Source organism: Delphinapterus leucas, chromosome 2, assembly GCF_059928025.1.
Source record: "Delphinapterus leucas isolate spDelLeu-1000000601 "Yukka" chromosome 2, BTC_Dleu_Yukka2, whole genome shotgun sequence".
In the NCBI taxonomy this organism is placed as follows: Eukaryota; Metazoa; Chordata; class Mammalia; order Artiodactyla; family Monodontidae; genus Delphinapterus; species Delphinapterus leucas.
Window position 1 is genome coordinate 134241819 of NC_143130.1, and position 26032 is coordinate 134267850.

The 26032-nt window shown below is 34.9% G+C and overlaps 1 protein-coding gene across 8 annotated transcripts in view; it reads right to left on the bottom strand.

The window, feature by feature from the left end:
- Window positions 1-370: 370 nt before the first annotated feature.
- The window catches only part of DDHD1 (DDHD domain containing 1), a 91595-nt gene continuing 65933 nt past the window's right edge, over window positions 371-26032 (bottom strand). For 4 of the 8 annotated variants that reach the window (XM_022570538.3, XM_022570537.3, XM_022570545.3 and 1 more), the window contains 7 exons: window positions 19907-20169; window positions 18009-18084; window positions 14645-14794; window positions 12007-12259; window positions 10801-10992; window positions 8118-8201; window positions 371-3223 (listed from right to left, as the gene is read on the bottom strand). In XM_022570538.3, the coding sequence (XP_022426246.2) occupies window positions 3042-3223; window positions 8118-8201; window positions 10801-10992; window positions 12007-12259; window positions 14645-14794; window positions 18009-18084; window positions 19907-20169 (1200 nt within the window). In that variant the 3' untranslated portion in view covers window positions 371-3041. The remainder of the gene's footprint in view (window positions 3224-8117; window positions 8202-10800; window positions 10993-12006; window positions 12260-14644; window positions 14795-18008; window positions 18085-19906; window positions 20170-26032) is intronic. The other 4 variants (XM_022570539.3, XM_022570543.3, XM_022570547.3 and 1 more) reach the window with 3 other exon arrangements.

Sequence of the window (26032 nt, forward strand, 5' to 3'; positions counted from 1 at the left end):
TCAGCCCCCAACGAGGAAACAACAGAGAGAAAATGAGAATGAGATGAATGTTTACATGTCACTGTCTGAGGGCTTCTACAGAACGTTCAATGTGAGAATTTCCAAAGGCTGACAGATGCTATTTAATAGAAGTCAAACATAAGATTCCTAAGGCTTGCTATGAGAAACTGAGTACATTTTATAATATGTTCTAATATACTGTAACACTGGATTATAACACAAGCATAATTACTGTTGAAAATAAAGTTATGAACTAACAAAACATTCTCCTTATTCTAAGTTTAAATAATTCTTGGGGACCTAACTGGATTAAAATTGTTTGAATAATCTGACCAGTACTCAGAAGAATCATCATAGCAGGTACACAAAATAGAGAATAAAATTTTAATGGTATCAAAAATTTAGTACTTGTTGGAATAAAGTTGCAAAATATTACTCAGTAACTGACTCAGCTTCTAAGTCAAGCTAGAATTACACATACTCTGTATATTACTTGAGTACATATAAGTACATTCCATGATAACATGCAGAGACATGGAAACAAGAGTACTGTGAAATCAAAATCACCATCTCTATTGATGAAATAATGAATTGAAAACAAAACCCCTATCCAATAATCCAGAATATCTCATTTTGAAAAGGAGGTTTTGAATGTTGTTTTCAAGAACTCAAATAACTTCCATGTGGTTAAATTGGATTTTTTTCCTCAATATGAAAAAAGGGAAGCAGATATATTCCTATAGCTATGGGAATATACTTTTCTTTTTACTCTATATCAAATGAAAAGGTTTGCTAGGTTTTCACTCCTCTCAGGTAAAAGGGGCTCTTCACATTCTAATGGTTAAGAATGAATCCCTTGGGACTTCCCTAGTGGTCCAGTGGTTGAGACTCCACGCTTCCAATGCAGGGTGTCCAGGTCCAATCCATGGTTGGGGAACTAAAATCCCACATACCTCAACTAAGCCTGCAACTAGAGAAGCTGCAAGCCGCACGAAGACCCAGAGCAGCCAAAAAAAAAAAAAAAAAAAAAAAGAGAATGAATCCCTTAAAGCTCTTAGGCATTTGAGTGTCATACCACCCAAATGCTCACATACCTTTAATGATAAAGTCATATGGGATACGAGTTTATTTCTCCTGAGAACTAAATAGACCTACGAAATAAACAGGGTATGAGAATGACCTGAGTTCACAGGAATCTCTAAATTCGAAAGACATTGCTTCAGCTTTGCTAAGATTGCCTCAAAAGCCTTTTATAGCAAGAGTTTCTTAGTGAGTCACGTATTTGGGCATGGAGCCTTGGGATCTTTTTAAGCACTAAAAAGAAGTGCTTTATGTTGTGCAAATTCAATGAAAGGCCAAAACAGATAGAGGACAGTGCTGAGTAAAACCTACAAGTAATCCAAAGATTCTATCATCTTAAAAAGAAAGGAGAAGGTGAGATGTACGACCGGCCAACTTTCCTCCCAGTTTGACGATTCCTGGGGAGCTTAAGATAAGCAAAGACAGCACCTTAAGTGGAACCCAGTGGAAGCTTCTCAGAAGTATGGGTTGGTTGTTGCAGAGATGGCTACTGATCCCCTCTAAGTAACTCCTCCTTTGAGTGTGAGAACCCAAGAATGTGTATGACGAGTAGGGTAAAGTACTGGCTTCACAGTCATTTCTCCAAATTATGAATTGCAACTTCTGTTATTATTACTGTTTGCAAAACAAGAGGTCACATGTGAATTATCAATGAAGAGCACATAGAAGAATATGGTCTGTCTTCAGTCTGAGCTCTGATTTGCTCTGTAATCAAGGCACTTTAAATGTTTTGGTGCCTTAGTGTACTAACATGTAACACGAGAATAACACTCATTTACTTACCTCAAGAAGCTACTACATAGGTTATTAAATCGCAAAGCACTTTGAGCTCCTCAGATGAAAAGCACTGTGGAAAAAATTACAGCTGAGGAAACTCTTTCAATGCCTCAGAATCCTGAACTATTGTGTCTATGTCTCAATTACGATTCCTTAAACACTTTAAAAATAAAATTTGTTAGTGGCACTCCATCCCCTTTTTATATGTTAATTGTTTGGCACACAGACGTTTATATACTTAAAATTTAGTTGTCATACTCCCTACTCCAAAGAAGTTTACTAATTTTCCAGTAAAGTTTATTAAATGTACCCATTATGGAGTATTCCATGTCAAGTTTAGAAAACTTTAGCTTTCTCTGAGGTACACGGGACATAATAAAAAGTTCATTTTTTTTCAAAATAATTGAACTAGTGTTATTTGTGTAAAACTACAACTTTTTAATGAAAAAAATGCTGAAAGTATGCCACAGTGTCTATATATTCATCTGAAGAGTAAAAAGATGGAGTTCTGAGAAAAAAGGGTCTTAACACTATAGAAAATAAATGTGGTTCTTAAATTCTTCAAAGGAAACATTTAAAAAAATGTAATGTTTCATACATTGACATAAAACAATTAGTCAGAGGTAATAAACTATAAATAGTTAAAATGTTGTTTCTATTTTAGCATTAGTTTTTCTAAACAAGTTAAATTCAAAACATTTAAAATCTGTTACACTCATGTTTCAAAGAAATTGTGGAAATGGAAGCTTTCACGGAAATCGAAAACAATGATACCACCTTGTGATCTTTATGTAGAATACCTTGGACCTTGATCATTTTAGATTTATAACATATTTTGGTTAATACATTAGATTCAACCCATTAATATGCCTTTATATCTGGGAGAAACTAGATTGTGATCTATAACCTTGCAGTCCACCCAAGTCCTCCTTACTTCCAGGTCTTGCTTGATTCTCTGCAGGGGGTTCTGTCAGACTCATACTTAAAATGATGAAAACTATAAATAACTTCTTTCAGACGGAACATTTGCTTTGTTTTTTAAAGTAAAATAAAGTGCTTCTAAATTCAAATATTTCTTACCCTAAACAAAAGTGAAACATACTTAAACCTGAAACTTCCATATGTTGACACATATATTTTAACAGAAAAAAATCAGTTTGGGGCCATTAATGTCCTTCAACAGTTCAGACTGGATCAAAGTTGGGTTTTGCACTATTATCGTGCTCATGTTTGTACATGAAGGTTAAAAGAAAGAGGGCAACATCCAAGGACGACCAATAGGCAGTGTGCGATGTGACAGCTGACCAATAGCGGCTCTCCACAAGGCCTTCTCTGAGTTCAAAATCAATTCTGTGATCCAATTCCACTAAAAAGAAAAGAAGTCAAACAAATGAATAAGTATTACAAGATTGGTTCTATACAGACTTACTAGAGTTGAGAATAAAAATTTACCAAATAGAAGTGACTCTCCTAATTATTATTACTATTTTTTAAAAAGTGACTTTCCACTCTAATCTTACAGGAAAAAATACTCAAGAGCCTCAGCAGCTCAGGATTCTATTTGGTGAACCCTTTCCTTTGTGTGCTCAGGTCAATATGGAATAATGAAGCAAGAAAACAAAAATCTCGCTTGGTATCACATAGTATAGTTGGAATAAAGAAACTGGGCTCAAATGCTGGCTTTCCCATTTAATTTTTGTGCCTAATCTGTAAAATAAGGCAAACGGCCTTCTTGCAGAATGATGGGCCAGGCTTACACATAACAATGTCTACAGGAGTGCAACAGGGCACTCAAAGGGTCCTTCATTGGGGAGGCCCTCTACATCAACTGGCTCAGGGAGACGTGTTGGAAGATAACATCTATTACAGTCCTACCACGTTTTCCTCTCCACTTGGCTGAATTCCCCAAAGGCAGCCACGACACACCCTAGTCTCTATCCTGTCAGCAGGGCCTAACATGCACCTGGGACATACACGCTCATTAAATGTTTGTTCAATAAAAGAATCCACTAGGTGGCCAGGAAAGTTAAACTGGGAGGAACAATGGTAATTCTTGAGAGGCAGGATTTCATTTTATAACAGTGTTGTCTTCAAACAATTCAGTGAATTCACTCAAGTCTCTTCTAAACACACAGAAAGTCCCTGCAATACGTGTTAGAGAAAAACCACCTTACCAAATCAAGGTGCTAAGATTGTGATCGGTTCATCTAACAAATCCTTAGAGATAAAACACTTAGAAAACGATAATTTGATCTTCAGGAACTCCTTTAAAACTGTCAATGAGACATACAATATTTTGAAGGGTCTGTCTTAAAAATAAAAAGCACCGAAATCACTACTATTCAGACACTCAAAGTCTGCTCTTTGTTCAGAGTACCAGCAGATGTGAAAAGTAAAAACTGGCAAAAACTAAGGGGGTGGGAGAAAAAGTTGGGTTTTGCTTTACCCTGGAAATTTGGTAATTGCATATAGGAAATCACATCATTTTAGAGAATGATTTCACATAAATGTTTAGCTAATGCTTATTTTAAACAGGTATTCTGTGACAATACCATTTGGTGATTTAAAAATGCATTTACAGTTGTTATTTTCTAGTCAATTGTGCTTTTCTGACAAAGAATGTCAGAAAATATCTATCCAGTTAGGTTATAAAACCCGATGAAATATATCAACATAGGCTTTTTACAAAGTTTTTTTAAAAACAAAATACAAAGTATTTTTTTCATTTAAATTATGATAAGCTAATCCATAATAAGAAATAGTTGAAATCCACATGTGAAACTGTGCGATAGTAATGTCTTAATTTTTTACCTTTTGTATTCCATGGGACATTTGTGTTAAATTGGTAGGTACATTCTGGCACAACAGACAGGAAGATGAAAAGAGGAAATGAATTCTCGAGCACCATGAAGAGGAGTCAGTTATAAAGAAAAAAAAGGAGAAATAAGAGGAAAAACAGAAGAGATGGGAAACATACACAGTAAAATTGGTGAAGCCCACACCAAGTTATTTCTAAGAATTCACTTTCAAATGCCACTGTAGAATGTCTTCCTAGTCCAAGTCTTAGGTTGAACTGTTGTTTTAAAGTCAAAGAAAGGGAGATTTTCAACTAGTGTTATTTGGCTCCACTTTGATTTAATGTCCCTGAAATTTATTCTTAATATGCTATTACTGTGCAACACTGCCTTTCATATACTATAAACTCAAATGATAAATTTATTGTTCCATTATATTATATGCCCTTGTACTTCTCATCACCCAGAGGATCTTCAATAAGTATCACTAACTAGATTGCCCCTCCCTGTCCCTTTCTATTTATCTGTAGATCGTCCCCATCAAAATGGGAATTAGGTAGCCAGCTTGTACCTGATGAACCTATTTTAGTCTCTCATCTTCCTTAAAAGGTTTACCCCCGGCAGTCTGGCTGCCATTGCAGCTGACCTCACGTTTGTGTTGGTTTTACAGGTGGATGGATGGATGTAAGAGGGCCTATGTCTCATCTTCCCCCTTTCTGTAGATCACAGAATTCCCAAGGGAGTGGGGTTACTACATGGCAGCACTATTCCATCAATATATGTACTATGAGATGTGCTCTTGGCCAAAGTTGGCCCAAATCTACATGGAGTTGCCTTGGACCCACTTTCTCATTGTTACCATATCAAGAAGGGGTGGCACCATACAGGTTAGTAGTTTTTTCCGAGTTTCTCTCACTGAGTTAGGTCAAAAAGAAAGGAGAACATAAAATCATCACTTCGTCCTTCTTTCTCTCTCTTGAGTGCCTAAGTGCTAAAATTCCTCTATCTACAAAAAGAAAAAAAAAAAAAGAAAAAGAAAAAAGAATGAGATTCCTGAACAATTGAAGAGAGGTAAAAATGAAAAAAAGGTTGTTGGCTTTTAACAATCATCAACAATTAGCACTGTGCTTTCAGCAGAGAATTCTTTTGTGCACAGGGCCTGTCAACATGGATATGGTGTTGAAAAGTAAAATATATGAATAGAAAGTCACCATCTTAGTATTATAATGTGTAGTAACTAGACAGGCTTCTTCTATTTAATGGGAGTGTCTTAACTTCCCTGGAGAGAAATTTTCAAAAACGTAATGAATCTTAAAAGTTATCTTATTTGTAAATAACAATTATGGTCATAATTGCATGATTTTTTGCTTCAGGTAGATACCAAGAAAACCACTTAAAGTACTAGGTAAAGGAAACTGGGTTTCCAAATGACTGGTGAAAGATTCATTTGCAATAAGAAAGATTGTGCTCAGAGTTCTTGATAAATTATGTCTTCTTATTTTTGTGCTGCCTCAGAGCAACTATATATTTCATGTGGTTAGGTGTTTGACATCCAAGGGATATTTAAATTTTGTGACTTATCATAGCTTCAAATATATTTAAGAATATTCTCTAACCATCCTTTATTTGAAAAAAATAACAAAAACTCCATAATGAGTTTTATAATCAGTTGTCATTTCTAACCCCCAAATTTCCCGACACTAATATACCCTGAAAGACATTCATATACCTAACATTTGACAACAGATGGGCTATTTGGGTAAATACAGGCTCATGGGTTGAATATAAAGAAACTCCTGGAGATGCCCAGATTTATTGGATCCTCTACCATCTGGTTGGAGAAATGTTCCTGATCATATTATTCAGAACTACCCACTTCCACTCATCCTTAGTTCTCCTCAAAACTAACTTCTGGTTCTCTACATACTCTGTGCTTCCCACCTCTGTGTTTCTGCTTATGCTGTTTATTCTCTCTGCACTGTCTCTTCATCTCTGCTTGTCCAAATCCTACTTCCACGAAGCTTTTTTTGATTTCTCCAGGTTAAATCATTTTCTCATTCCTTAGAACTGTCAGAGGCCTTTACCTGTTGCTCTGTTATGTGGCTCATCACATTCTATCATATATTATAATTATTCCTGTAGTTATCTACCTTCCCTACTAGAATATATGCCCTCTAAAAAATACTTAACTTCCCCACCAGCATTTAAAATCTTTATGGGCAGCACTGAAATCCGTTTCATCTTGGTATCTTTTCTAGTGACTACCTACTTGGCTCATGGTAAAATTGTTGAATGAATAAAAACAGGAAAAGAGAAAATAGAAGCCTTATACATAATACCATCTGAATCAGATCAGGGTGGTGCAATGATGATTAGTGGTCTAATTGCTTGGGTAGCTGGGATGGTTTTAAGGTAGTGAATAAAAAGGACTACTTGAATGTAGGACAAATGTGTAAGTGGATTAATTTTCCTTTCTCCAACTAAATATGCAAAAAGCACACATCAATTATTTCTCTATGGAAGTGACCATTACATGAACAGGGACCAGAGAGAGCACTTATATAAGATCATTTCTTGAGGGGATTTCACTGAGTTAGATCAGCACAAACTGCTGTTATAGAGCCCAAAACCCAAATCAGCCTGTTATGCTGAAACACTGTTTTGGAATCTGTATCAAGTAAGATTTTTTTTTTTCAATAGAAAAAGTGCATGAAAATTAGCAATTATAAATACAGAAATTATAAAATTAGATATGGTTAAAAAATCCAAGGAAACACCTGTAACTTATTTTTTTGTTAAAGGTAAAATTCGATATTTAAAAAAAAGGAAAGAGAAAGAAGCTATAAAAAAAGGAATGAGAAGTTAATGACGAAAATAATTTTAAACTGCTAAGATTAATCTTTACTGATACATTTTGAATCTGCTGAAAATTAAGAGACTAAAAATATCTCTTACATCAATAATTTTTTCAAAGTGAATCTACACCTCTAAAGAACATTAAATATTTGTGTTGAAATCAGTATCGGTTATGGCACACCAACAGCCCTAGGGGAAGTGTTATTAATATCTGAAATAATTAGAAATGATAAAATCCTTTATACTATGAAATCCTTTTAAGTATATTACATGAAAAGAATACTGAATCTCTTTGAAGGCTGTAGGGCAATAGAGGAGAAAGAGAATGGCCTCATGCTTTTCTCCCCTCTCTAAAAGGTTCCTTCTTTGTAGAAGCATATAGGAGTATCATATATTTTAGCACATTAAGGGTCTAATCAATACTCGGGGGTTTCTGGACCACTATATTTAAGATTAGAAAATACAGGAAGGGAATACATATAAAATAGTCTATTAATGGTAACATTCAAGCTGATCTCATAGAACTGATCCAATTTTTCAATGAGCAGGAGAAATCTAAGTAGATCATTTTCATAGTGCTCTGAATGCTATTCCTGACATATACCATACCGAGGGTATTATCTTTATTCTGCATTACATTTTCCGGAAAAAGAAGTTGTGGGAGATTAAAGAACGATTCTTGAAGTCTGAAATCTGTGAAAAAAAAACACAAGATGCTGTAAAGTGTTGGCTGATGGTTACAAATGGCCTTCAGTGATGCGGTGGCCAAAAGTTAGAACAATACTCCCAAATAAGCTGATTAAACCTAGCATACATAAAGAAGTACACACGTTGGTTTTTGTGAAGAGCTCTTTCATGGAAAATGTAAGCATAATTAACTCTGAAATATAATGTCATAATCTGTTAACACCCAAATATCTCCCAAATGTATAGTTCATTTAAGTTCTAACCTAGAGGCAAAACAATGCTAAAAGAAACAGATTCTTTTCATAATATGTTACAAACACAGGGGAGTACAAGAAATGAAACAGTAAAACCACTGGAAATAAGCCTATGCTTTTCAAAAGAAATGAAGAGTAGCTATATAAGATGCTTCAAATTGATGTCAATAAGATGGTTTCAACTGACAACACTAAATCTTCAAAGAGAGAAACCTGATTGATCATGAATTCACAGTCTGTGTCCATCTTACCCTCAAAAAGCAAGAGAATCAAAGCCGGTAGCTTCAGAATGAAGGTTATCGAGAAGAACAGAGTCAATCAAATGTGAGCAGAAAGGAAGGAAGGAAGGAAGAAAGGAAGCCAGAATCACCTAATCACAGTGACCAAATTCCAGAAAGAAGATTTAAAGAAGAAAGGTTTTATGATTTGCAACATATAGCCAAAAGAGCAATTATGACTTAAGAAATTTGTCTAAATCAGGATTACATAGAAGAGTGTATTACTGAAGCAAGTCCCAGAATTAGTAAGGTGAATCTTGGGGATTTGATTTAAAAGGCATAATTCTCCTGTAGTAGTGGTCCAATTTTAAAAGTTGGGCTTTTTAAATCTGTACCTAAAGATGAATACATGTAACTAAGAAATCATGATTAGCTCACAGTTAGTTGAGTCTATAGTTGGCAAGTAATTTACCATTAGGACCAACAAAGAATTTATATGCTAGAATGACAGAAAACATATTCTGTTAAGATATTAAAATATAATAATGCAATACATCTAAGCATCTCTACTCACTTGTACTGGAAGAAGAAATAGGTTTCTTCTTTATTATCACTTTGAAATTTCTACGTTAAATAGTAGAAAAACTAAAAGATAGGTTTCTTCTCTCAGACCCTATAGACTTCTCTCTGTATGTCTTCATTATCCCGTCTCTTGGGCTCAAAATACCCTGCTCTTCTTGTTCCCTCGTTCACCCTAATGGTTACTAGCATCATTGCTGTGCATTAACTTTACAAGGAATTGTGACTTTTTACCTGCCATTTTACAAAATTCTTTGAAGTTATTTTTCCTCAGAAGTTTAGTTTTCTTTTGACATCTGCATGTTATAACAGAATTTTGTATTTTCACAATCTCATTTCTGATAGTAAGCAGAAGTGAGAGTTTAAGTCAGCAATAGTATAGGAACTCTTATAAGAAAACTATGAATTTTGTACAAATATCAAAATCTGAAATGCATTTTCTAGGCAGTGTTCAAAAGGCTTGCAACTATAAAATTTTTAGTTTTAGACTCAGAGTCTGACATAGATAGGATTAAGTTAAAAAAATGGAATTGGCCCAAATAGGAATGTCCAACTCAGAAATGGCTAGGATAATTCATCATGGAGTGGAGGTGACTCTGGAGAAAGATCCAGCCCCTAGGACTGTCGCACGGCAATGAATGCTGGTTGTTTTAAAATTCAGAGTAGCAGACACAGTAAGAAAACAAGGCTCTAAGTATCTGAAATGAAATGTTTCAAGATTTTTAGAGGAAGAAAATAAAATTTGCTATAGTTACAGAAAGGAAGTAGCTAGTTTCAGAGTCAACATTTCCTTATTGGAAAACTAGGACTTGACTTATTAGTCTTATTTTACTGGACATTTAAAAATAAGGTTCACGTTTACATCCTTGGAAGTAAATATATACTAAGTGTATTAGTGTTTCACAACTATTCAAGAGTTTAGACCTTATAAATCCACTGGAAAAAATTAAATAAAGCTCCATTCTAATATAAGTCCAGTATAATTATCCTTTCATTCACTCATTTCTTGAGTATCTATTTTACACAAGGTAGCTGGGATAGGATTGGAAACAATACAGTGGTTCCAATACAATTAAAGCTCTGAAGGTTTTATAATTCGGTTGGATGAAGGGAACGGAGGGATTAGCACCAGGACAGCTTTGGCATAGCAGTTTTAAAAAGTATCAAGAGTAAATACAGCATAGGTTTGAAGCAATTACATGAATTTTTAAGGCTGAGAAGACCATATTAAAAACAAAAAACCACTTTAGAAAAATCAGGGAGTGCTTACCACAAAGAGATTTGTTTTATGCTTGATGTGTAACACCTCTGTGCCACAAGGCCCTGATTATTAATGCTCTTTACTTAATTCACCAACGCAGAGGGTAAAAATGCATTTACCTAGGGATTATTCCTAAAAATGTAAGTAGAAGAAAAAGCATTGTTTCTTTAAAAGCTAAGGCAGGCGTTAGATTAGATTAAGAGTTGACTGCTAGTGTTAATATCTTAACCCTTTGTGCTCTGCACGTTTTAAAAAGGAACGGTGTAAACCTGTAAAGAACAGTATGAACTAACATGCAGAGTCAAGAAAGCCAGAACTGCTATGTGCAAGGGTCTGCGTTGCCACAGTGGACGTGGGAGGTGAGGCAACCGGCTTCTTCTCGTCTTCCACAGAGTCCCTTGATGCCTCAGATGGCTGTGATGCAGATGAACGTCCGAACCTTGAGAACAACATTCCTCCAAGTCCCTTTCCAATGCTCGCAGCCCCTACATTTCACAAAACAGGGCAGTCATTCTGCTGAATTACACCACACACCAGGCTAAAGAGCACCACCCATATTTACAGCCAGTTGGCAGAGGGACTAAGCCCTAGTCACGTTTTTCCAGGGTGGGTACATAAGAAAATTACAATTTATATTGTAGGTTTCTAAATAAAAATGGCGTTGAATAGAATAAGAGTTGTACAAACTCCAGGAATATAGCTTACAAAGGAGTAAAGATTCTATTTTATTCGTGATCATTGTTTTTTAAAGTATTTCGTAAGATTACAAATGTTAATAAAAAGAACCATGCCATTCACATGGGCATATATTCACTATTGATATGCTTACTCCTGAGGTTAAGTGGATATGTTATAAAAAGCTATGAATAAACAATCTTTATGACGAAGTCAAATATCAATGAGTCCAGCAGATAAAGCCTTTTTATAGTGCCATCTTGTGGCATTTTATACTAAGGCAACTTGTAACCAAAAGCAATGGACAAACTAAAGTGGCACAGAATTGAACTCGGGCGCTACACCATTGTGGCTGGTACTGGAGATCATTCAAAGAGAAATTAAATACCCTTGTTGCCCTCAGGAAGGACACATATTTCAAGAGACTCTTAGGACAGGGATCAGAGAACTGGTCGGCAGGGGCACCCTTAGTACTCAAGCACTCCCTCATTTCATGGATGAGGAAGCAGAGCATTAAAAACTACGTGACTTCCCAAGATCTCACAGTAAGCGATGGGGCCAAGATTAAAATGAGGGACTGGATTCCCCGATCTTCTTTTGTGCATCCAGCTGTCTTATATTCTTTAACTACAGGATCTGATCTAATTAAGAGAGCTCTAGGGCTTTTGCCCTCAAATATGAACAGTGAGAAGGTGGTTAACACTAACCACAAGGATTAACTGCTGGATGTTTTGTAATACATAGGGTATTTCCAAGTACTTAAAATTTAATGTCTATATAAAAGTGCTTAAATTCATTGATAAGGAATACTGAAAAGAAATTACCTAATATGCTTGCTTTGCCTATATTTGTTATAGATTCCCCATAATGTCGGCGGGACAAGACTGGTGAAGTCACAGGGCTTGGTATTGTTGAAATGCCTTCACTGTCTGAAATTGAGGTAGGTTCTTTTGCTGGGTGAAGAAAGCTTGGCTTCATATACTCATAAGGTAGAGGATTGGAAGTATTATACCAGTGGATCTGGACTGGTGAAATGTTGCTGTAGTGTTTCAGTATTAACGGTTCTAATCTATAAGCCTTGATTTAAAAAAAAAATTCAAAGAAACAAAACATTAAGGTACAATGCTTGGATTTTAGTAAACTGTTCATTCTTATTTTATTGCATGCTCAGTAGACCTTAGCAAATGTTTAAAAACCTGATATTCTTAACATGCGTTCTTATTTCTTCACTGTTATTAATATGTAGTTTGTCTAATTATAGATCCTTGATGAGATTATAAAAAAACAATTAGTCTAGGCTAATAGTGCCCACTCATTTGTTTTTCAGAGAAATATTCATTTTTATTGTGTTCTGATATCATCTAGCAATTAGATTTATATTAGTCTCACAAACAAAACTGAAGCAGTAAGCAGTAACCTGGAACACAGCAAATAAGGTCAATGTTTAATATCTAAGCTCCCAGTAAGCCCTACTTTCAAGTAGATTCATATACTAACAAACACGAGATGATGGTATAAGACCATTTGTCTAATGTGAAGTAGGGATGATACAGCAGAAAAGCCAATGGACTTGGCATCAGAACTCCCCGAGTTCACATTCTGGCCTCTGTCACTTATTAACTATATGACACTCACCAAGTCACAAGGTCTCAGAGCCTCAGTTTCCTGAGCTATAGAAAGGAGATAACACTTCCTACTACCTCACAAGGATGTTGGGAAGAATAGATAACTTTGGAAAAACTGCCTAGCACAATTCTGACATAAGCTATTTAAAATAAATTTTCACAGAAGAACTATAAAATGAATAATAAAAATAATTTGTAATAATAAGTTTGGAACCCTCCTTTATAATACAGCTGACCCTTGAACAACACAGGTTTGAACTGCGTGGGCCCACTTATTCGTGGATTTTTTCCCCCATAATTACATGTTACAGCACTACATGATCTGCAGTTGGTTGAATCTGTGGATGCGGAACGGTGGATACAGAGGGCTTCCTGTAAAATTACACCCCAATTCTTGACTGAGCACAGGGTGTACCCCAACCCCTGAGTTGTTCAAGGGCCAACTGAATAACAAAGTTTAAGACTGTACAAAGTATAGGGTATATACTGAAAGTTTAGAGTTCACCTATGATCTCAAGTTCACCTTCAAGTTATAGAAGAGTGAGTTAAATGAATGCATATGAACAAAATACTCAAGGTCTAACTGGGTGTTTTGCACACGTTTTACTTAATCCTAATAATCCTATGAGGTAAAATATTATCATCTGCATCATATACATAAGAAATAGTCTCAGAAGTGAGTTGGCCAAGGTCGTGCAGTCAGTATTTGAATCTAATACTAGATTCCATTTCAGTGAAATTTCTTAGATATAACCGTTTTGATTCTTTAACATATGAGAAATTTTCTAAAATTCTGGTGTTTAGTCAATGTTATATTTATTTGGTACTAGCTAAAGATCTTTTAAAAGACTTTATAGAATTATATAAAGCTATTTTTCAGAGAATAAATGCTATTTAAAATAGTTTGTCTTAAATCTAGTTATATCTAGCCTTGTCCCCAAGAGGATTTAAGGAAGAATTTTTCTCATCCAAAAATCATACTTGGCGTTAAACTGGTTACCTGGATGCAGACAGATCCTAGGAGTATTTACATTAAAAAATTTATTTACAGTACAAACATACAGAGAATGTAAAAATCCAAAATGTCATAATTCCACCAAGCTAAAATAAATTCTTCCACTTTTCTATGTTTAATACATAATATTTAAATATTTTCATTTCTAAGAGGATCTACCAATCACATTTCAATGTTGCAGCATACTTTAGAGAAAAAAGTATTTTAAAGTGAGATTTTTAAAATTTATGGTTGCTACATTATTGGTATTACAACTGGTTAAGGTTTGAAAGTCCAGATGACTCCTGTCTTTTGGATTAATTGTCTAAAGATAATATTTTTACATTATGCTTTCATCCTACATACACAACATAAACAGAACATCTTTAAGGTATTTTATTTCCTGATCCCTAAACTAATCAAAGAACAAACATTTTAAAAATATGAACTCATGCAAATGTAATAGATAAAGGCATATCTTGGAGATACCGCAGGTTTGGTTCCAGATCACTGCAATAAAGTAAATCACACAAATTTTTTAGTTTCCCAGTGCATATGAAAGTTAAGTTTACACTATATCTGTTAAATGTGCCACAGCATTATGTCTAAAATAACAACATACATACCTTAATTAAAAACTAATGCTGTTGGAAAAATGGCACCAATAGACTTGCTCAATGCAGGGTAGGCACAAACCTTGTTTGTAAAAAAACGCAGTATCTACGAGAGATGTCTGTAAATGAACGCTTTCTCATAAATTCAGCAGTACCTTGAAAGATTTCTTACAGAGTCTCTTAGGGAAAATTTAATATTGAGAGATAAATGTCCATATTTGCAACTCACCACTGGATCTGTTGGATGAAAAATGTTTAGTAATCGGTTACAAATCTCTCTGGGCAAAATATGGTCTTGACTTCCAGTGTTTCCTGGGCGGATGCCACGCAATGCCAAAAAAACTGCCAGTGGGGATCCCATACAGAAGAAATTTTCAACCTACAATGATAAAGTCATCCTAAATTTTAAAAGTAGTGAAGTGTTTTTCAAAGAATTCGGGCACAACATAATATATGGTAAAATACAAATAATAAATTTATCTCCAAATATATATATTTTTAAATGAGCTTTGTCTAGATGGTATCTGCATTACTTATTAACTATATAACAACCATTAATTATTCTAAACAGTCTATCCAGGAGCAACTTCCTTATCTTTAAATCTAATAGAAAATGAAGAATGAGAATAAGGAGAAGGAAGATTTATTAAGCTACTATTTTGTGTAAAGTAATAGTATATTAGGTATTCTAAAACATATAAGGACCAATAAGGCAGAGCTTCTGCGCTCAGAGTTTACAATCCTGTGGGAGAGGCAGAATAAAATAGTGCATAATAGAGGGAAAGCGTGCTACAGGAGAGTAGACAAAGGAATAATTAATCCCAACTTTGAGGGCTTTACAAAGGAGGAAGCATTTGCACTGGCCATAAAAGATGAAAAGGATTTCCAAAGTTGGGGTTGGGATATACTGGGGCTGGAAAGATATTCCATACTAATAGAACCACATGAACTAAAGCAGAGGGAGGAAAGAAACTGGCTTAATTTAGAGAATAAAAATAACCTGATATGGTTGAAAATTGAGTGTGGGGAAAATGTAACTTGGAAAGAGAATGTACAGAACCTTGACTGTCTGACTAAAAGAGTTGGGCTTAATTTATTTCACAGGTAGTGAAAGACAACAGGATTTGACCCATGTTTTAGGTTAGTAAATCTGGTAGCAGCTTGTGAGTGAACTGGAAAATTAAGAGGCTAGTGACTTGGAGACAAGTTAGAAAACTATTGAAAGAGTTTAGGCAAAAGATAATCTGCACCCAGGAGGACAAGCTGTTCCATTCAGAAATGGAAATTTGAGAGATTAGGATGGAATCAACATGAATGAATGGAGATGGGGATAAGGAAGTGCCAGAGGCAATTCACAAGATTTGGGTCTGGCTGACTGGGAAGATATTAATTAATCCATTAACTGTAGCAGATACTCTAAGTAAATCATGTTTTTGTTCATAACTAGTTTGAGGTATCTGTAACATACCTAACAGGTAATTGAGAATTTAAGACAAGAAATAAAGAATTGGATATGACAATTTTCTTTCTTTGTTTATGATTGGTTTGCAGTTTGGTAGACAAACACACAAAGGAATTATTCTCTCTCAGATAAGAGTAACGATTGCTTTAGTGTTATCTATATTCATCAAATAATTTTAAAGGTGAAGAAGAGCTTTAGACATTTAGTCTAACCGCCTCATCTAGAGATGAATAAACAGATGAATTCAGAGATGTTAACTGATTTTGATGTGGCTAATGTTACACAACTAGTTAGTGGCAAAGCCTCATGATCACAACCAAAGCTTCCCACTCTCTAGACCAATGTTTGTTGACATTTTTTTCCTCTTTTGAAAGTTCAATGGTAATGTGTGACAAATCTAACACTTTTATTTATGAAAGTAAATCTATCTGCCAGTTAACAGGCATAGAAAGACCTCTGTTTCTTTTAGAACTCGGGAGTACTAAATATTAATTTGCTAATTCATCATATATTCTTTTTTAAATTTCAGATTTCTATATTTTTTCTCTATAAGTAATTAAATTAAAAATTCATATTATTAGACTACATGACTATGTATTAGAAGGATACACAATTATAGGGCATCAACTCTGGTAATGTGATAACTGAATTTTGAGATAATAATATACTTAGTGGATTGTACTCAACTCCCTAGTACAAAACCCAGGACATGAAATAGAAGAGTTTACTTTTACTATCAGATCAATTCTACATATTTAACATTGATTATATATAATAATGGTGGTAGAGATGGAACTCAAATTCCAGGTGGGGGGTGACTCCAAAGACCATGCTCTTATGGCTTTTATTTTATTTTTATTATTATATTTTAACATCTTTATTGGAGTATAATTGCTTTACAATGGTTCTGCTTTATAACAAAGTGAATCAGCTATACATATACATATATCCGCATATCTCCTCCCTCTTGCGTCCCTCCCACCCTTATGGCTTTTAAATGTATCTTATAACTTTACCATATGGCTTTTAAATGTATGTTAAAAAAAAAACAAAAACCTTTATAAGTCATACAGATAGATTCAATAAGAATTTTTGCATCATTCCATCACTTAACCTGTATGTTAAGTTCCCATGATAAAAGATATCAAGAAGAAACAATAGTACACTAGACATGGGCATATATTCAACTGGAAATTAGTATTAGGAAACTTACGTCATGTTCCATTTAACACTGCAAACAAACTGTTATTCAGGTATAGGCTGTGTCTTCTCCAATGGTCAGGTCAATGTCAATGTCTCTCTGCAACTTTTTATTCTTCTAAACCATTGCTTTCGACAGCTCTATTCCAATGCTCAAAAACCCTGAAAAGCTTTCCACCGCCCGTATCAAACATAAGGTCTCTTTTTCTAGCTCTTCCTGCTTTCCTACATCCTCCATGCCCTTTATCCTGTATATTCTAGCCAAACTGGTTTGCTCACTTTGCTCCAAACTAACTGTGTGCACCTCATCTTGTGCTTTTATCATACACTTATTGATTAAAATGTCAGCTTTCCATCCCTGGAATCATCACTGATATAATTCCAGTTATTTTTCTTACCACATACCACTAGTTGGTCACAGAGATTTGTTAAATTCTAAATATTAGATATTTACCAGATCTGTCTCTGTTTTTCTTTTCTCACTATTTAAGATTATTTGGTGTTTCTTGGACGTACTATGAAGGTATATCCCTCCACGCCTTTGTTTATGCTGTTTCTTTCAAGAACAGAGCAGCATTTCTCCTTTCCTCTACTTGGCAATATCCAATTTACTGAGATTAAGTAAAAATGTCATTCATTTGTAAACATTTACAGGCAAAATTAAACCTCCTTCTTATGCATACATCATTCTTTATACTGCTAATAGACCCAGTAACACTGTGTTACATATTTTGAGGGCTAGGAAACCATCTTGTCCATTCTTAGTGAAACCCAGAAACCAGCAGTGTCCAACACACTGTAACTGTTAAAAAAAAAAAAATTCATTTGAAAGAATAATTAGGATTTCATTTGAACCCTAACATCATGCTTCAAATGATGTTTGAAAAAAACCCTGAGATCAACAATGAAAATATCACCTGTCTTTCCTTACCTTAAATTTTAAGGCAGGTGTTTGTGTCATAGATGATGCCTTCAATCCGTGTAGCCGTTCTTCTATGTCTCTCAGCCTAGAAAGGAGTATGAGATTATGTACACATTCATATTTATAATTTCATAAGTATTAGATGTTTACCAGTTCACTAAGCATAAAGAAGAAAATAATGACCCATCATCCAATCCCTCAAATTAATCCTTATTGACAGAATTTAATAAATGTACCTGCTGTAGTACAGAATGTCTAAAAGTTTATGAAGGGACTTCCCTGGCAGTCCAGTGGTTAAGACTCCGCACTTCCAAAGCAGGGGGCGCGGGTTTGATCTCTGGTTGGGAAATTAAAATCCCATAAGCCGTGTGGAGCGGCCAGAAAAAAAAAAAAAAAAAAAAAAAGGGCTAAACCAAAAAGTTTATGAAATAATTAGTAAAAGTACCCCTATTCTTCTAATACATGCTGTTAATAGCTTTTTTGGGGAAACCTTTAGTAAAATGTGAGGCACATACAAGCATATATACATCTTTAAAAAAAAAACAAAGCAAGTGTTCATACCACATACACTATTCTATATCTTTCCTTCTTCTACAGTTAATAATGAATCTTAGAAATCTTTTCACTTGTCTCCTGACCTACTTCAGTCTTTACAACAACTGTAATTGTCCATCATACAGATAAACCAGTTTAACCTTCCTCTGCTGATGAACATTTGGGTTATATCAACTTTTTCCTACTACAATGTTCTGTATCTAAGTCTGTTAAATTTGTTTTACTGGATTTTATGTCTAAAATATGGCTCTGAGGCTTGCCAACATGACATTTTCTTTCAAAACTATCAATTATTTATGACACTAAAAAATTTATGTATTTTTCCAACGGTACTTAATAAAATTCTAAATGAAATCCTTAGACAACTTCTATAAGACAAAAATAAATTCAACGCTTCCTGAGTGAAAATTTAAGTCAGCTAAATTGGTTGTTTTTATATAATGCTCACTATCAAAATGAGTGACTTTTCACTGTTCTATTAGAATCAATCAGATGATCATTAAGAGAACAAAAGAGCATGTAACTAGAGATGAAGATAGGAATGTAGCAAAGAATTAAAAGGCAGTATCAGTGGCTTCCCTGGTGGTGCAGTGGTTGAGAATCCGCCTGCCAATGCTGGGGACACAGGTTCGAGCCCTGGTCTGGGAGGATGCACATGCCGCGGAGCAACTGGGCCCGTGAGCCACAGCTACTGAGCCTGCACGTCTGGAGCGTGTGCTCCGCAACAAGAGAGGCCGCGATAGTGAGAGGCCTGTGCACCGCGATGAAGAGTGGCCCCCCCTTGCCGCAACTAGAGAAAGCCCTCGCACAGAAACGAAGACCCAACACAGCAAAAATAAATTAATTAATTAACTCCTACCCCCAACATCTTCTTTAAAAAAAAAAAAAAGATAGTATCAGGAAGGCTGCAAATGATAATTATAAAATCTGTCAAAAATATATTTGTCAACAAAAAAAGGGCTTTAAAATTATTTTCAGAATAATAAGAAAGGTAAAGGCCCATCTCTAAGATTAGTAAAACTACGAAGGATTACAAGCTAGTAAACATTTTCAGTAAGGATTCTACAAAGTGACTCAGCTTGGAGTAAGTTTTAGATTTCACTCCTAATAAACTGTGAAGAAAAGACAGAAGGAAAAAGAGGAAGATGGAAGAATAATTCATTCCATGCTATAGGAAAACACCTAATTAGTATGAAAATTAAGTCTCTAGCTTGATTAGGCATGTTATTCAATAATCTTTGTACCCGAAACAATGTATTTTTTTCATTATGAAAATCTTAAGTTTTCACCTAAGAAGTCCAGTGTTTCCATGAAGACATTTTAAATTCTTTTAAGAGATTAGGGTATTTTACCGTTGTTTAGTTATATAGAGCTCATCAAGAAGATGACGTTCTTCATAGCTCATCCATTGTTCATCAGGCAACTCTTCTTCCTTCTGCAACAACTGTTCATAGAGTCGAACTGGATTCCAGCCAGTCATTATGTCATAAGTGATTACACATCCCAAGGAATGTGACACTATTGAGACTTTACCCCCTTTTTCTTCAAAGTCTGGATTCCGAGAACAGAAAAGGGAATATAATCGATTCAGCTCTTGCTGAAGGCCTTTAACTAGCTGTTTGAAATAAGAAAACATCAAATTAGAGTAATCACTGACTACTATAAACTTTATTTCTAAACTCAAATACACTAAGGAAGAAAAACACACATTACTGGCCAAATATATCTAGGTAATTAAAATTAACTCAGAACCCTACAGGAAATGAAGTAAAGGTATATGTAATATTATAATCCATATCAACACTAAAGAATAAAGGCAGATGTTACCCACACAGATCCTTTCATAGTCCTTAAACCAATTACTTAAGCCAGCAGTTCCAGAGATTTAAATTCCATGCAGATTCTAGTAGATTTCCAAAGAGTCCTGGATATTTCTTCTTCGTTGCAACGGACTCATATGCAATTCTAAAGTCTTGTACCTTGTAGTTTTTAAGCCACAGTAAGTTTTAGGAAAAGAATATCTGAGTTTATGGTAACAGGGTTACTAACATATTGTATATGCAACATATATATACTATTACTTTATGCATTCTTTTAAAGATTATTTTTTGATGTAGACCATTTTTAAAGTCTTTATTGAAATTGTTACAATATTGCTTTTTTTTTTTTTTTTTTTTTTTAATGTTTTGGTGTTTTGGCTGTGAGGCGTGTGGGATCTTAGCTCCCCGACCAGGGATGGAACCTGCACCGCATGCACTGGAAGGCGATGTCTTAACCACTGCACTGCCAGGAAGTCCCACTTTATGCATTTAGATAAGAGTAATGTAACAAAAGCCCATTGTGTGACAAAAGAAAAAGCTTATGTTGATCTACTTGATATTCCAAAATTCCCACTAAGTTGGTAATATAGATAACAGCAAAAAGTTGTTTTTAAAAAGCAGAACTTTTTTAAGGTTTAGAGGTTAATAATGTGGAGAGTATCATAGTCATTTTTCTTTCTAAAACTGCTTTCTTGAAATTTAGCTTTAACAAATATTACTGAAATATTCTATGAAGTAGGAAGAACAAGGTTCTTTTGTTACTCAAATTCATTCATATGGGGCCCTGACCTGACTTTTAAGGCAGTCCTCTCCTCTTCCTATCATTGCTTACTACTATTTAGTTATGAAATTCCTGCCTGATATTCAATTTCTCACTTCAGTCCTTCTTAATATGTCAGCTGTTATTCAGACAAACAAACATTATATACTGCTTCCATTTTCAATCTTTAGCCTCCACTAGGTTTCACTGAACATTCTTTAGCAGATACAAACTGGAAATTATTTGAGCATTCATGCTTGGCTGGGTTAGCAGTGACATGAATGAAGGTGCAATGTTCTTTCTGATTGCTGACATCACAGAGCTCTACACTGCAATACTGAGGTCTGGTTAAAGCTACTGAAACCATGTATTGGGTCTGGAGGGCTTATTAAATACAGATTGCTGGGCTCCATCCCAGAGTTTCAGACTCAGCAGTTCTGGGGACCACACTAGTGGCAAATGCATATAAAAATCTCCCAAGACATGGGTTGTAGGTAATTCTAGTCAACAGAATTTAAGAAATAGGCAGTGTGATATCAAATTACATGCTCTTTTCAAAGGGAGCTATAATGTAATGCTTTGGACTTGGCTTTGATAAGAATATGAACCAACCCTTAAAATTTTGTTATTTTCCTAATTTATAATCTACATGAAGGGAGGTGTAGAAAAAGTTAATGTTCCAATAAAATAAATTCCTTTAAAAGCAACATTTGTTAATAGTTTTTACTTTTGAAGGCCTTGATTTTAAGACTCCTACCATGTAAGAATAGAAGCACTAGATCCCTTTGTGACCAACTATATTCATTTGGGATATCTGAACCAAGATTAATGATATATCCTGTGATCTTGATTTTATTAATTCTACAATATTATCTAATCAGTTCAGCTAACCTCTTACATACGCAGGCATTGGATGGCTCTTCAAAAGTTTAAAAGTTTCTAATTCTCATAACCATTGCCCCCAAATTAAAATTTATGACGAAAGTCAACTGAAGAGGAAAAAACCCCAGCAGCTTCAAGAGAGAATCCAAACACCCAAAATAGGGCTGAAGAATATAATTAGTCATTTGTCCTTCTCCCTGTTACAGGAAATTTTAATGAGAAAAAGTAATTTAGAGAGTTTTAGTCATATACATCAATTAAACAATTTTCAAATAACAATGGCAAGATAGGGCCATGACAATTCTCTTTATAGTTCTTCATTTTTAAAAGCCATTGAAAAGAGAGTTCAGATGTACAAAAGATATACAGTTCTCTCTGGATTTTTCATGTTACTTTATTTAGGGTTGAAGAAAGAGCCAAAGGCTCTCTGATGATGTCTTGATAGAATGGAGTTAGTTTCTTTTTTAAAAACTGGTCCTCAGAAAGTATGGCCTGAGAAGTACTGATCGATACACAAAACTTTTTCCCTAAGCACACTTTTTTAGTGCACAATCACTAATTAGGGTCCTCCCATGTGCATCTCAGAAACTTGAGTGAAAAGGGGCCTTAGAGATGATCTAACTTAAACTGCTGTGAAGATAAAAGTCCCTTCAGTAACACTCCTCTTAAGGGATAAGGAGCTCAGCGTCTACCCCAGTGAGTGTCTTCATCCAGAAGTGGTCACTCCTATTTAAAAAAAAAAATTTCCCCCCAGTTTTACTGAGATATAATTGAGATAGACTGTTTAATTTTAAGGTATACAATGTAATGATGTGATACAGGTATATATTGTGAAATGATTATCACAGTAAGTTTAGTTAAAACCCATCACCTTACATTATTTACAAATTTTTTCATTGTAACACTTCTGTATTTTTAAGGCAGTTTTGCTTATAACACAGTTCTTCATTAGTAACCAAACTGTTCCTTTCTGTATTTTCAATTCACGGATCCTTATTTTAGTTTCTAGTATTAACAGAGTAAGTCTATCCCTTTTTTTTTTTTTAAATTGTAGCCCTTGAAATATATAAAGACAGATATATACTTAATTACAACTTGAAACTCTAAGCACAAGGAATTTATATATCATAATATCTTTGATCCTCATGACAATCTTTATCAACTAGGTATTTTATATCCATTATATAAGTGAGGAAGCTGAGAAAGTGAGAAATTTGATCTAAGCTAGTTAAGTGGCAGGTTTTGAATCTGCATCTATTTGACTCCAAAGGTTGAGAGGAAGAGAAAAAAGACTCTTATTTATGCCTATCAAATAAACCTAACAAGGTTAATTCACCAGGCATGACAATCCTACAGAAGCCCTGCTGGCTGTTACTTATCACTACTTCCCTTAGGAAACATATATTGTTGAAAAATAATTTAGTCTAAATATTGCCTAACACCAACCTTGTGTTAAATGGACTTTGATTCGCAAAATCAGCTTTCCTTTTTAAAGAATAAGAACAATTTTTGCCCACTTCTCACTAAGTTTTTCTTTTATTTTCTTTTGTTCTTCACAATGCCTTAAGCAATGTTCCCAAACTTCTCTGATGTTATCACCTGTGGAACTATTAAAAACACAAATTCACAGGTTCTATCTCAGACCCACTGAAATCAGGATCTCCAGAGGAGGGACCTGGGAAAGTATTTTTTAGTTTCTTTTTCTTAACTTTTTATTTGGGAGTAATTTCAAATTTATTAAATGTTGCAAAATAAAAATAGTACAAAGATCCTCACATAGGCTTTATCCAAAATTCACCTAATGTTAGCATTTCCTCCTATTTGCCTTATCATTTGTTCTGTTTCTGTAACACACACACAACTTTTTTGTGAACCATTTAAGGATATATTACATATGTCAAGGTCCTTTACCCCCAAATACTCCAGTGTATATTTCCTAAGACTAGGAATATTCTCTTCCACAATCATAGTGCTGTTATCAATTTCATAATTCACTTTGATATATTTCATCTAATCTAGTCTACCATTCACATTTTAATTTTGCCAGTTGATCTAATATTATCCTTTGTAGCATTTCCCCCGATCCAGTACAGGATACAGTCTAGGATGAGATATTACAATTAGCTATCACATCTCTTTAATCTTCTCTATCTGGAACATTTTCCACAGCCATTCTTTCTCTTTTATTATACCAACATTTTAAAAGAATACAGTCTCATTCCTACTTTTTTATTACAACTTCCTCATTTTATGTTTGTCTGATGCTTCCTCATAATTGGAATACTGCATAAATAATGCTGTGTCCTTCTCTGGGTGTCCCGCAGGAACACCCCATAAAGTTGTTGCTTGATTTCTCCACTGTATACCTTTATTTTCTAAACTAAAAGCAGTCTGAGAGGATACACTTTAAGACCATGCAAATATTCTGTTCCTCATCAAAAAATCTGCCCTCATTTTAGCATCCACTGATGATTCTTGCCCAGTCCTCTCCCCTACCTGATCCTACCATGAAGGCTGCAAAATGAGACTTTCCAACTCCAGCATTCCTTCCACATTTATTAGTAGGCCCTTGGCATCCTACTGAAGCAAAGGACCTCCCTTCTTCCCAATTTGTTTATTTATTTATCATTGATAAGGACTTACACATTTTTCAATGATTTAGAATTCCTTAGTACATTATCCTTATTATAATTCTACAAAAGTACTACTAGTAATTCCTTACAATAAGTAATAATTACTTAATTATTTTGGTGCTCAAATTGTTCCAGATTTGGTCAGTGGGATATGCTTCTTTAATTTGACTATTATGTCCTTGTGTCTTGCTTCATCATTCTTTGGAGCATTTTTCTACCTTTTGTTAAAACAAATTCTTCCAGCTTTGACTTGGACCAATCCTGCCCCAGCCCTGGAATCAGCCATTTTTCCAAGGAACTCTACTTTTTCTTAGTGGAGAATAACAATGCTAGAGGCAAAGATCTGGGTGCTAGGTATGCTCATTGGACTGGGGTGTCTGCTTCTTGGCCCTTTCAGTGGACAGAAGTAGGAAATATATGCATATATATATATATATATACTTCTGTGCTTAAGCATATACGCTTAAATATATAGATGTTATCTACATACACTGGCTTATTTTCAAAATCATAAATTCACATTAATACCCTCAATTCCAATGCCCCTCATGGGGTTCTTTTTTTGCCCGCATTTTTAATGAGCACCACAAGTGGCTGTTCTAATTAGGGATGTTTGGGATACATTGCTGAAGATTGCTGGTGAATCTCAGACACAATTCTCAGTGCTTTTCCATGAAATTCAACTGGATCAAAAAACCAACTAATTTAAAACACTGGGTGTTCTTCCATTTCATTTATCTTAACGATCAGTTCCCTTTTCCTACTGAATATCTGGTTTATTCAATTCCATTCTGAGGAAAATTATCTTTGACTATAAGAGCAAACTAAAAAGTGATCACTTTCTCAGTCATCATTCACCAATGGCCAGAGGTCTGAGTCTGGCACTTTTCTCTTTTTAGTTTTTCTGGATATTAACGCCAACTTAAAGTTTTTAAAAAGCACTTATTACTTTTGGGGGACATGACTCAGCACATTTTAGCCTTGAAGATTCAGGATACCGTTTTAGGAGTACTACCAACCACGTGTGCGTGTGCGTGCGTGTGTGTGTGTGTGTGTGTATGTGTGTATAGTAATATGCTCTCAGCCCTTCTCTTTCCTTTCCCCCCCCCTCACTGGTTTACTTGCAATACTATAGTTCAGTGTTCTAACCTTTAGAGCATATCTAATGATGCCCATTGTTCACTATAAAGGAGTATGAACGTGGAAATTATTAAGTGTTCTACTTCACCGACTAGGCCTTCCTTTTTGGTTAGAATTAAGCCCAGAATAGCAATTCTCCTTGTAGCTTCTTTTACTGTTTGTTCTCAATCAGATCAAGGCAGATCTTGCCCAATACTGGTATATGGCAATGAGGGGATAAAGAAAGAGGAATGAAGAAAAATC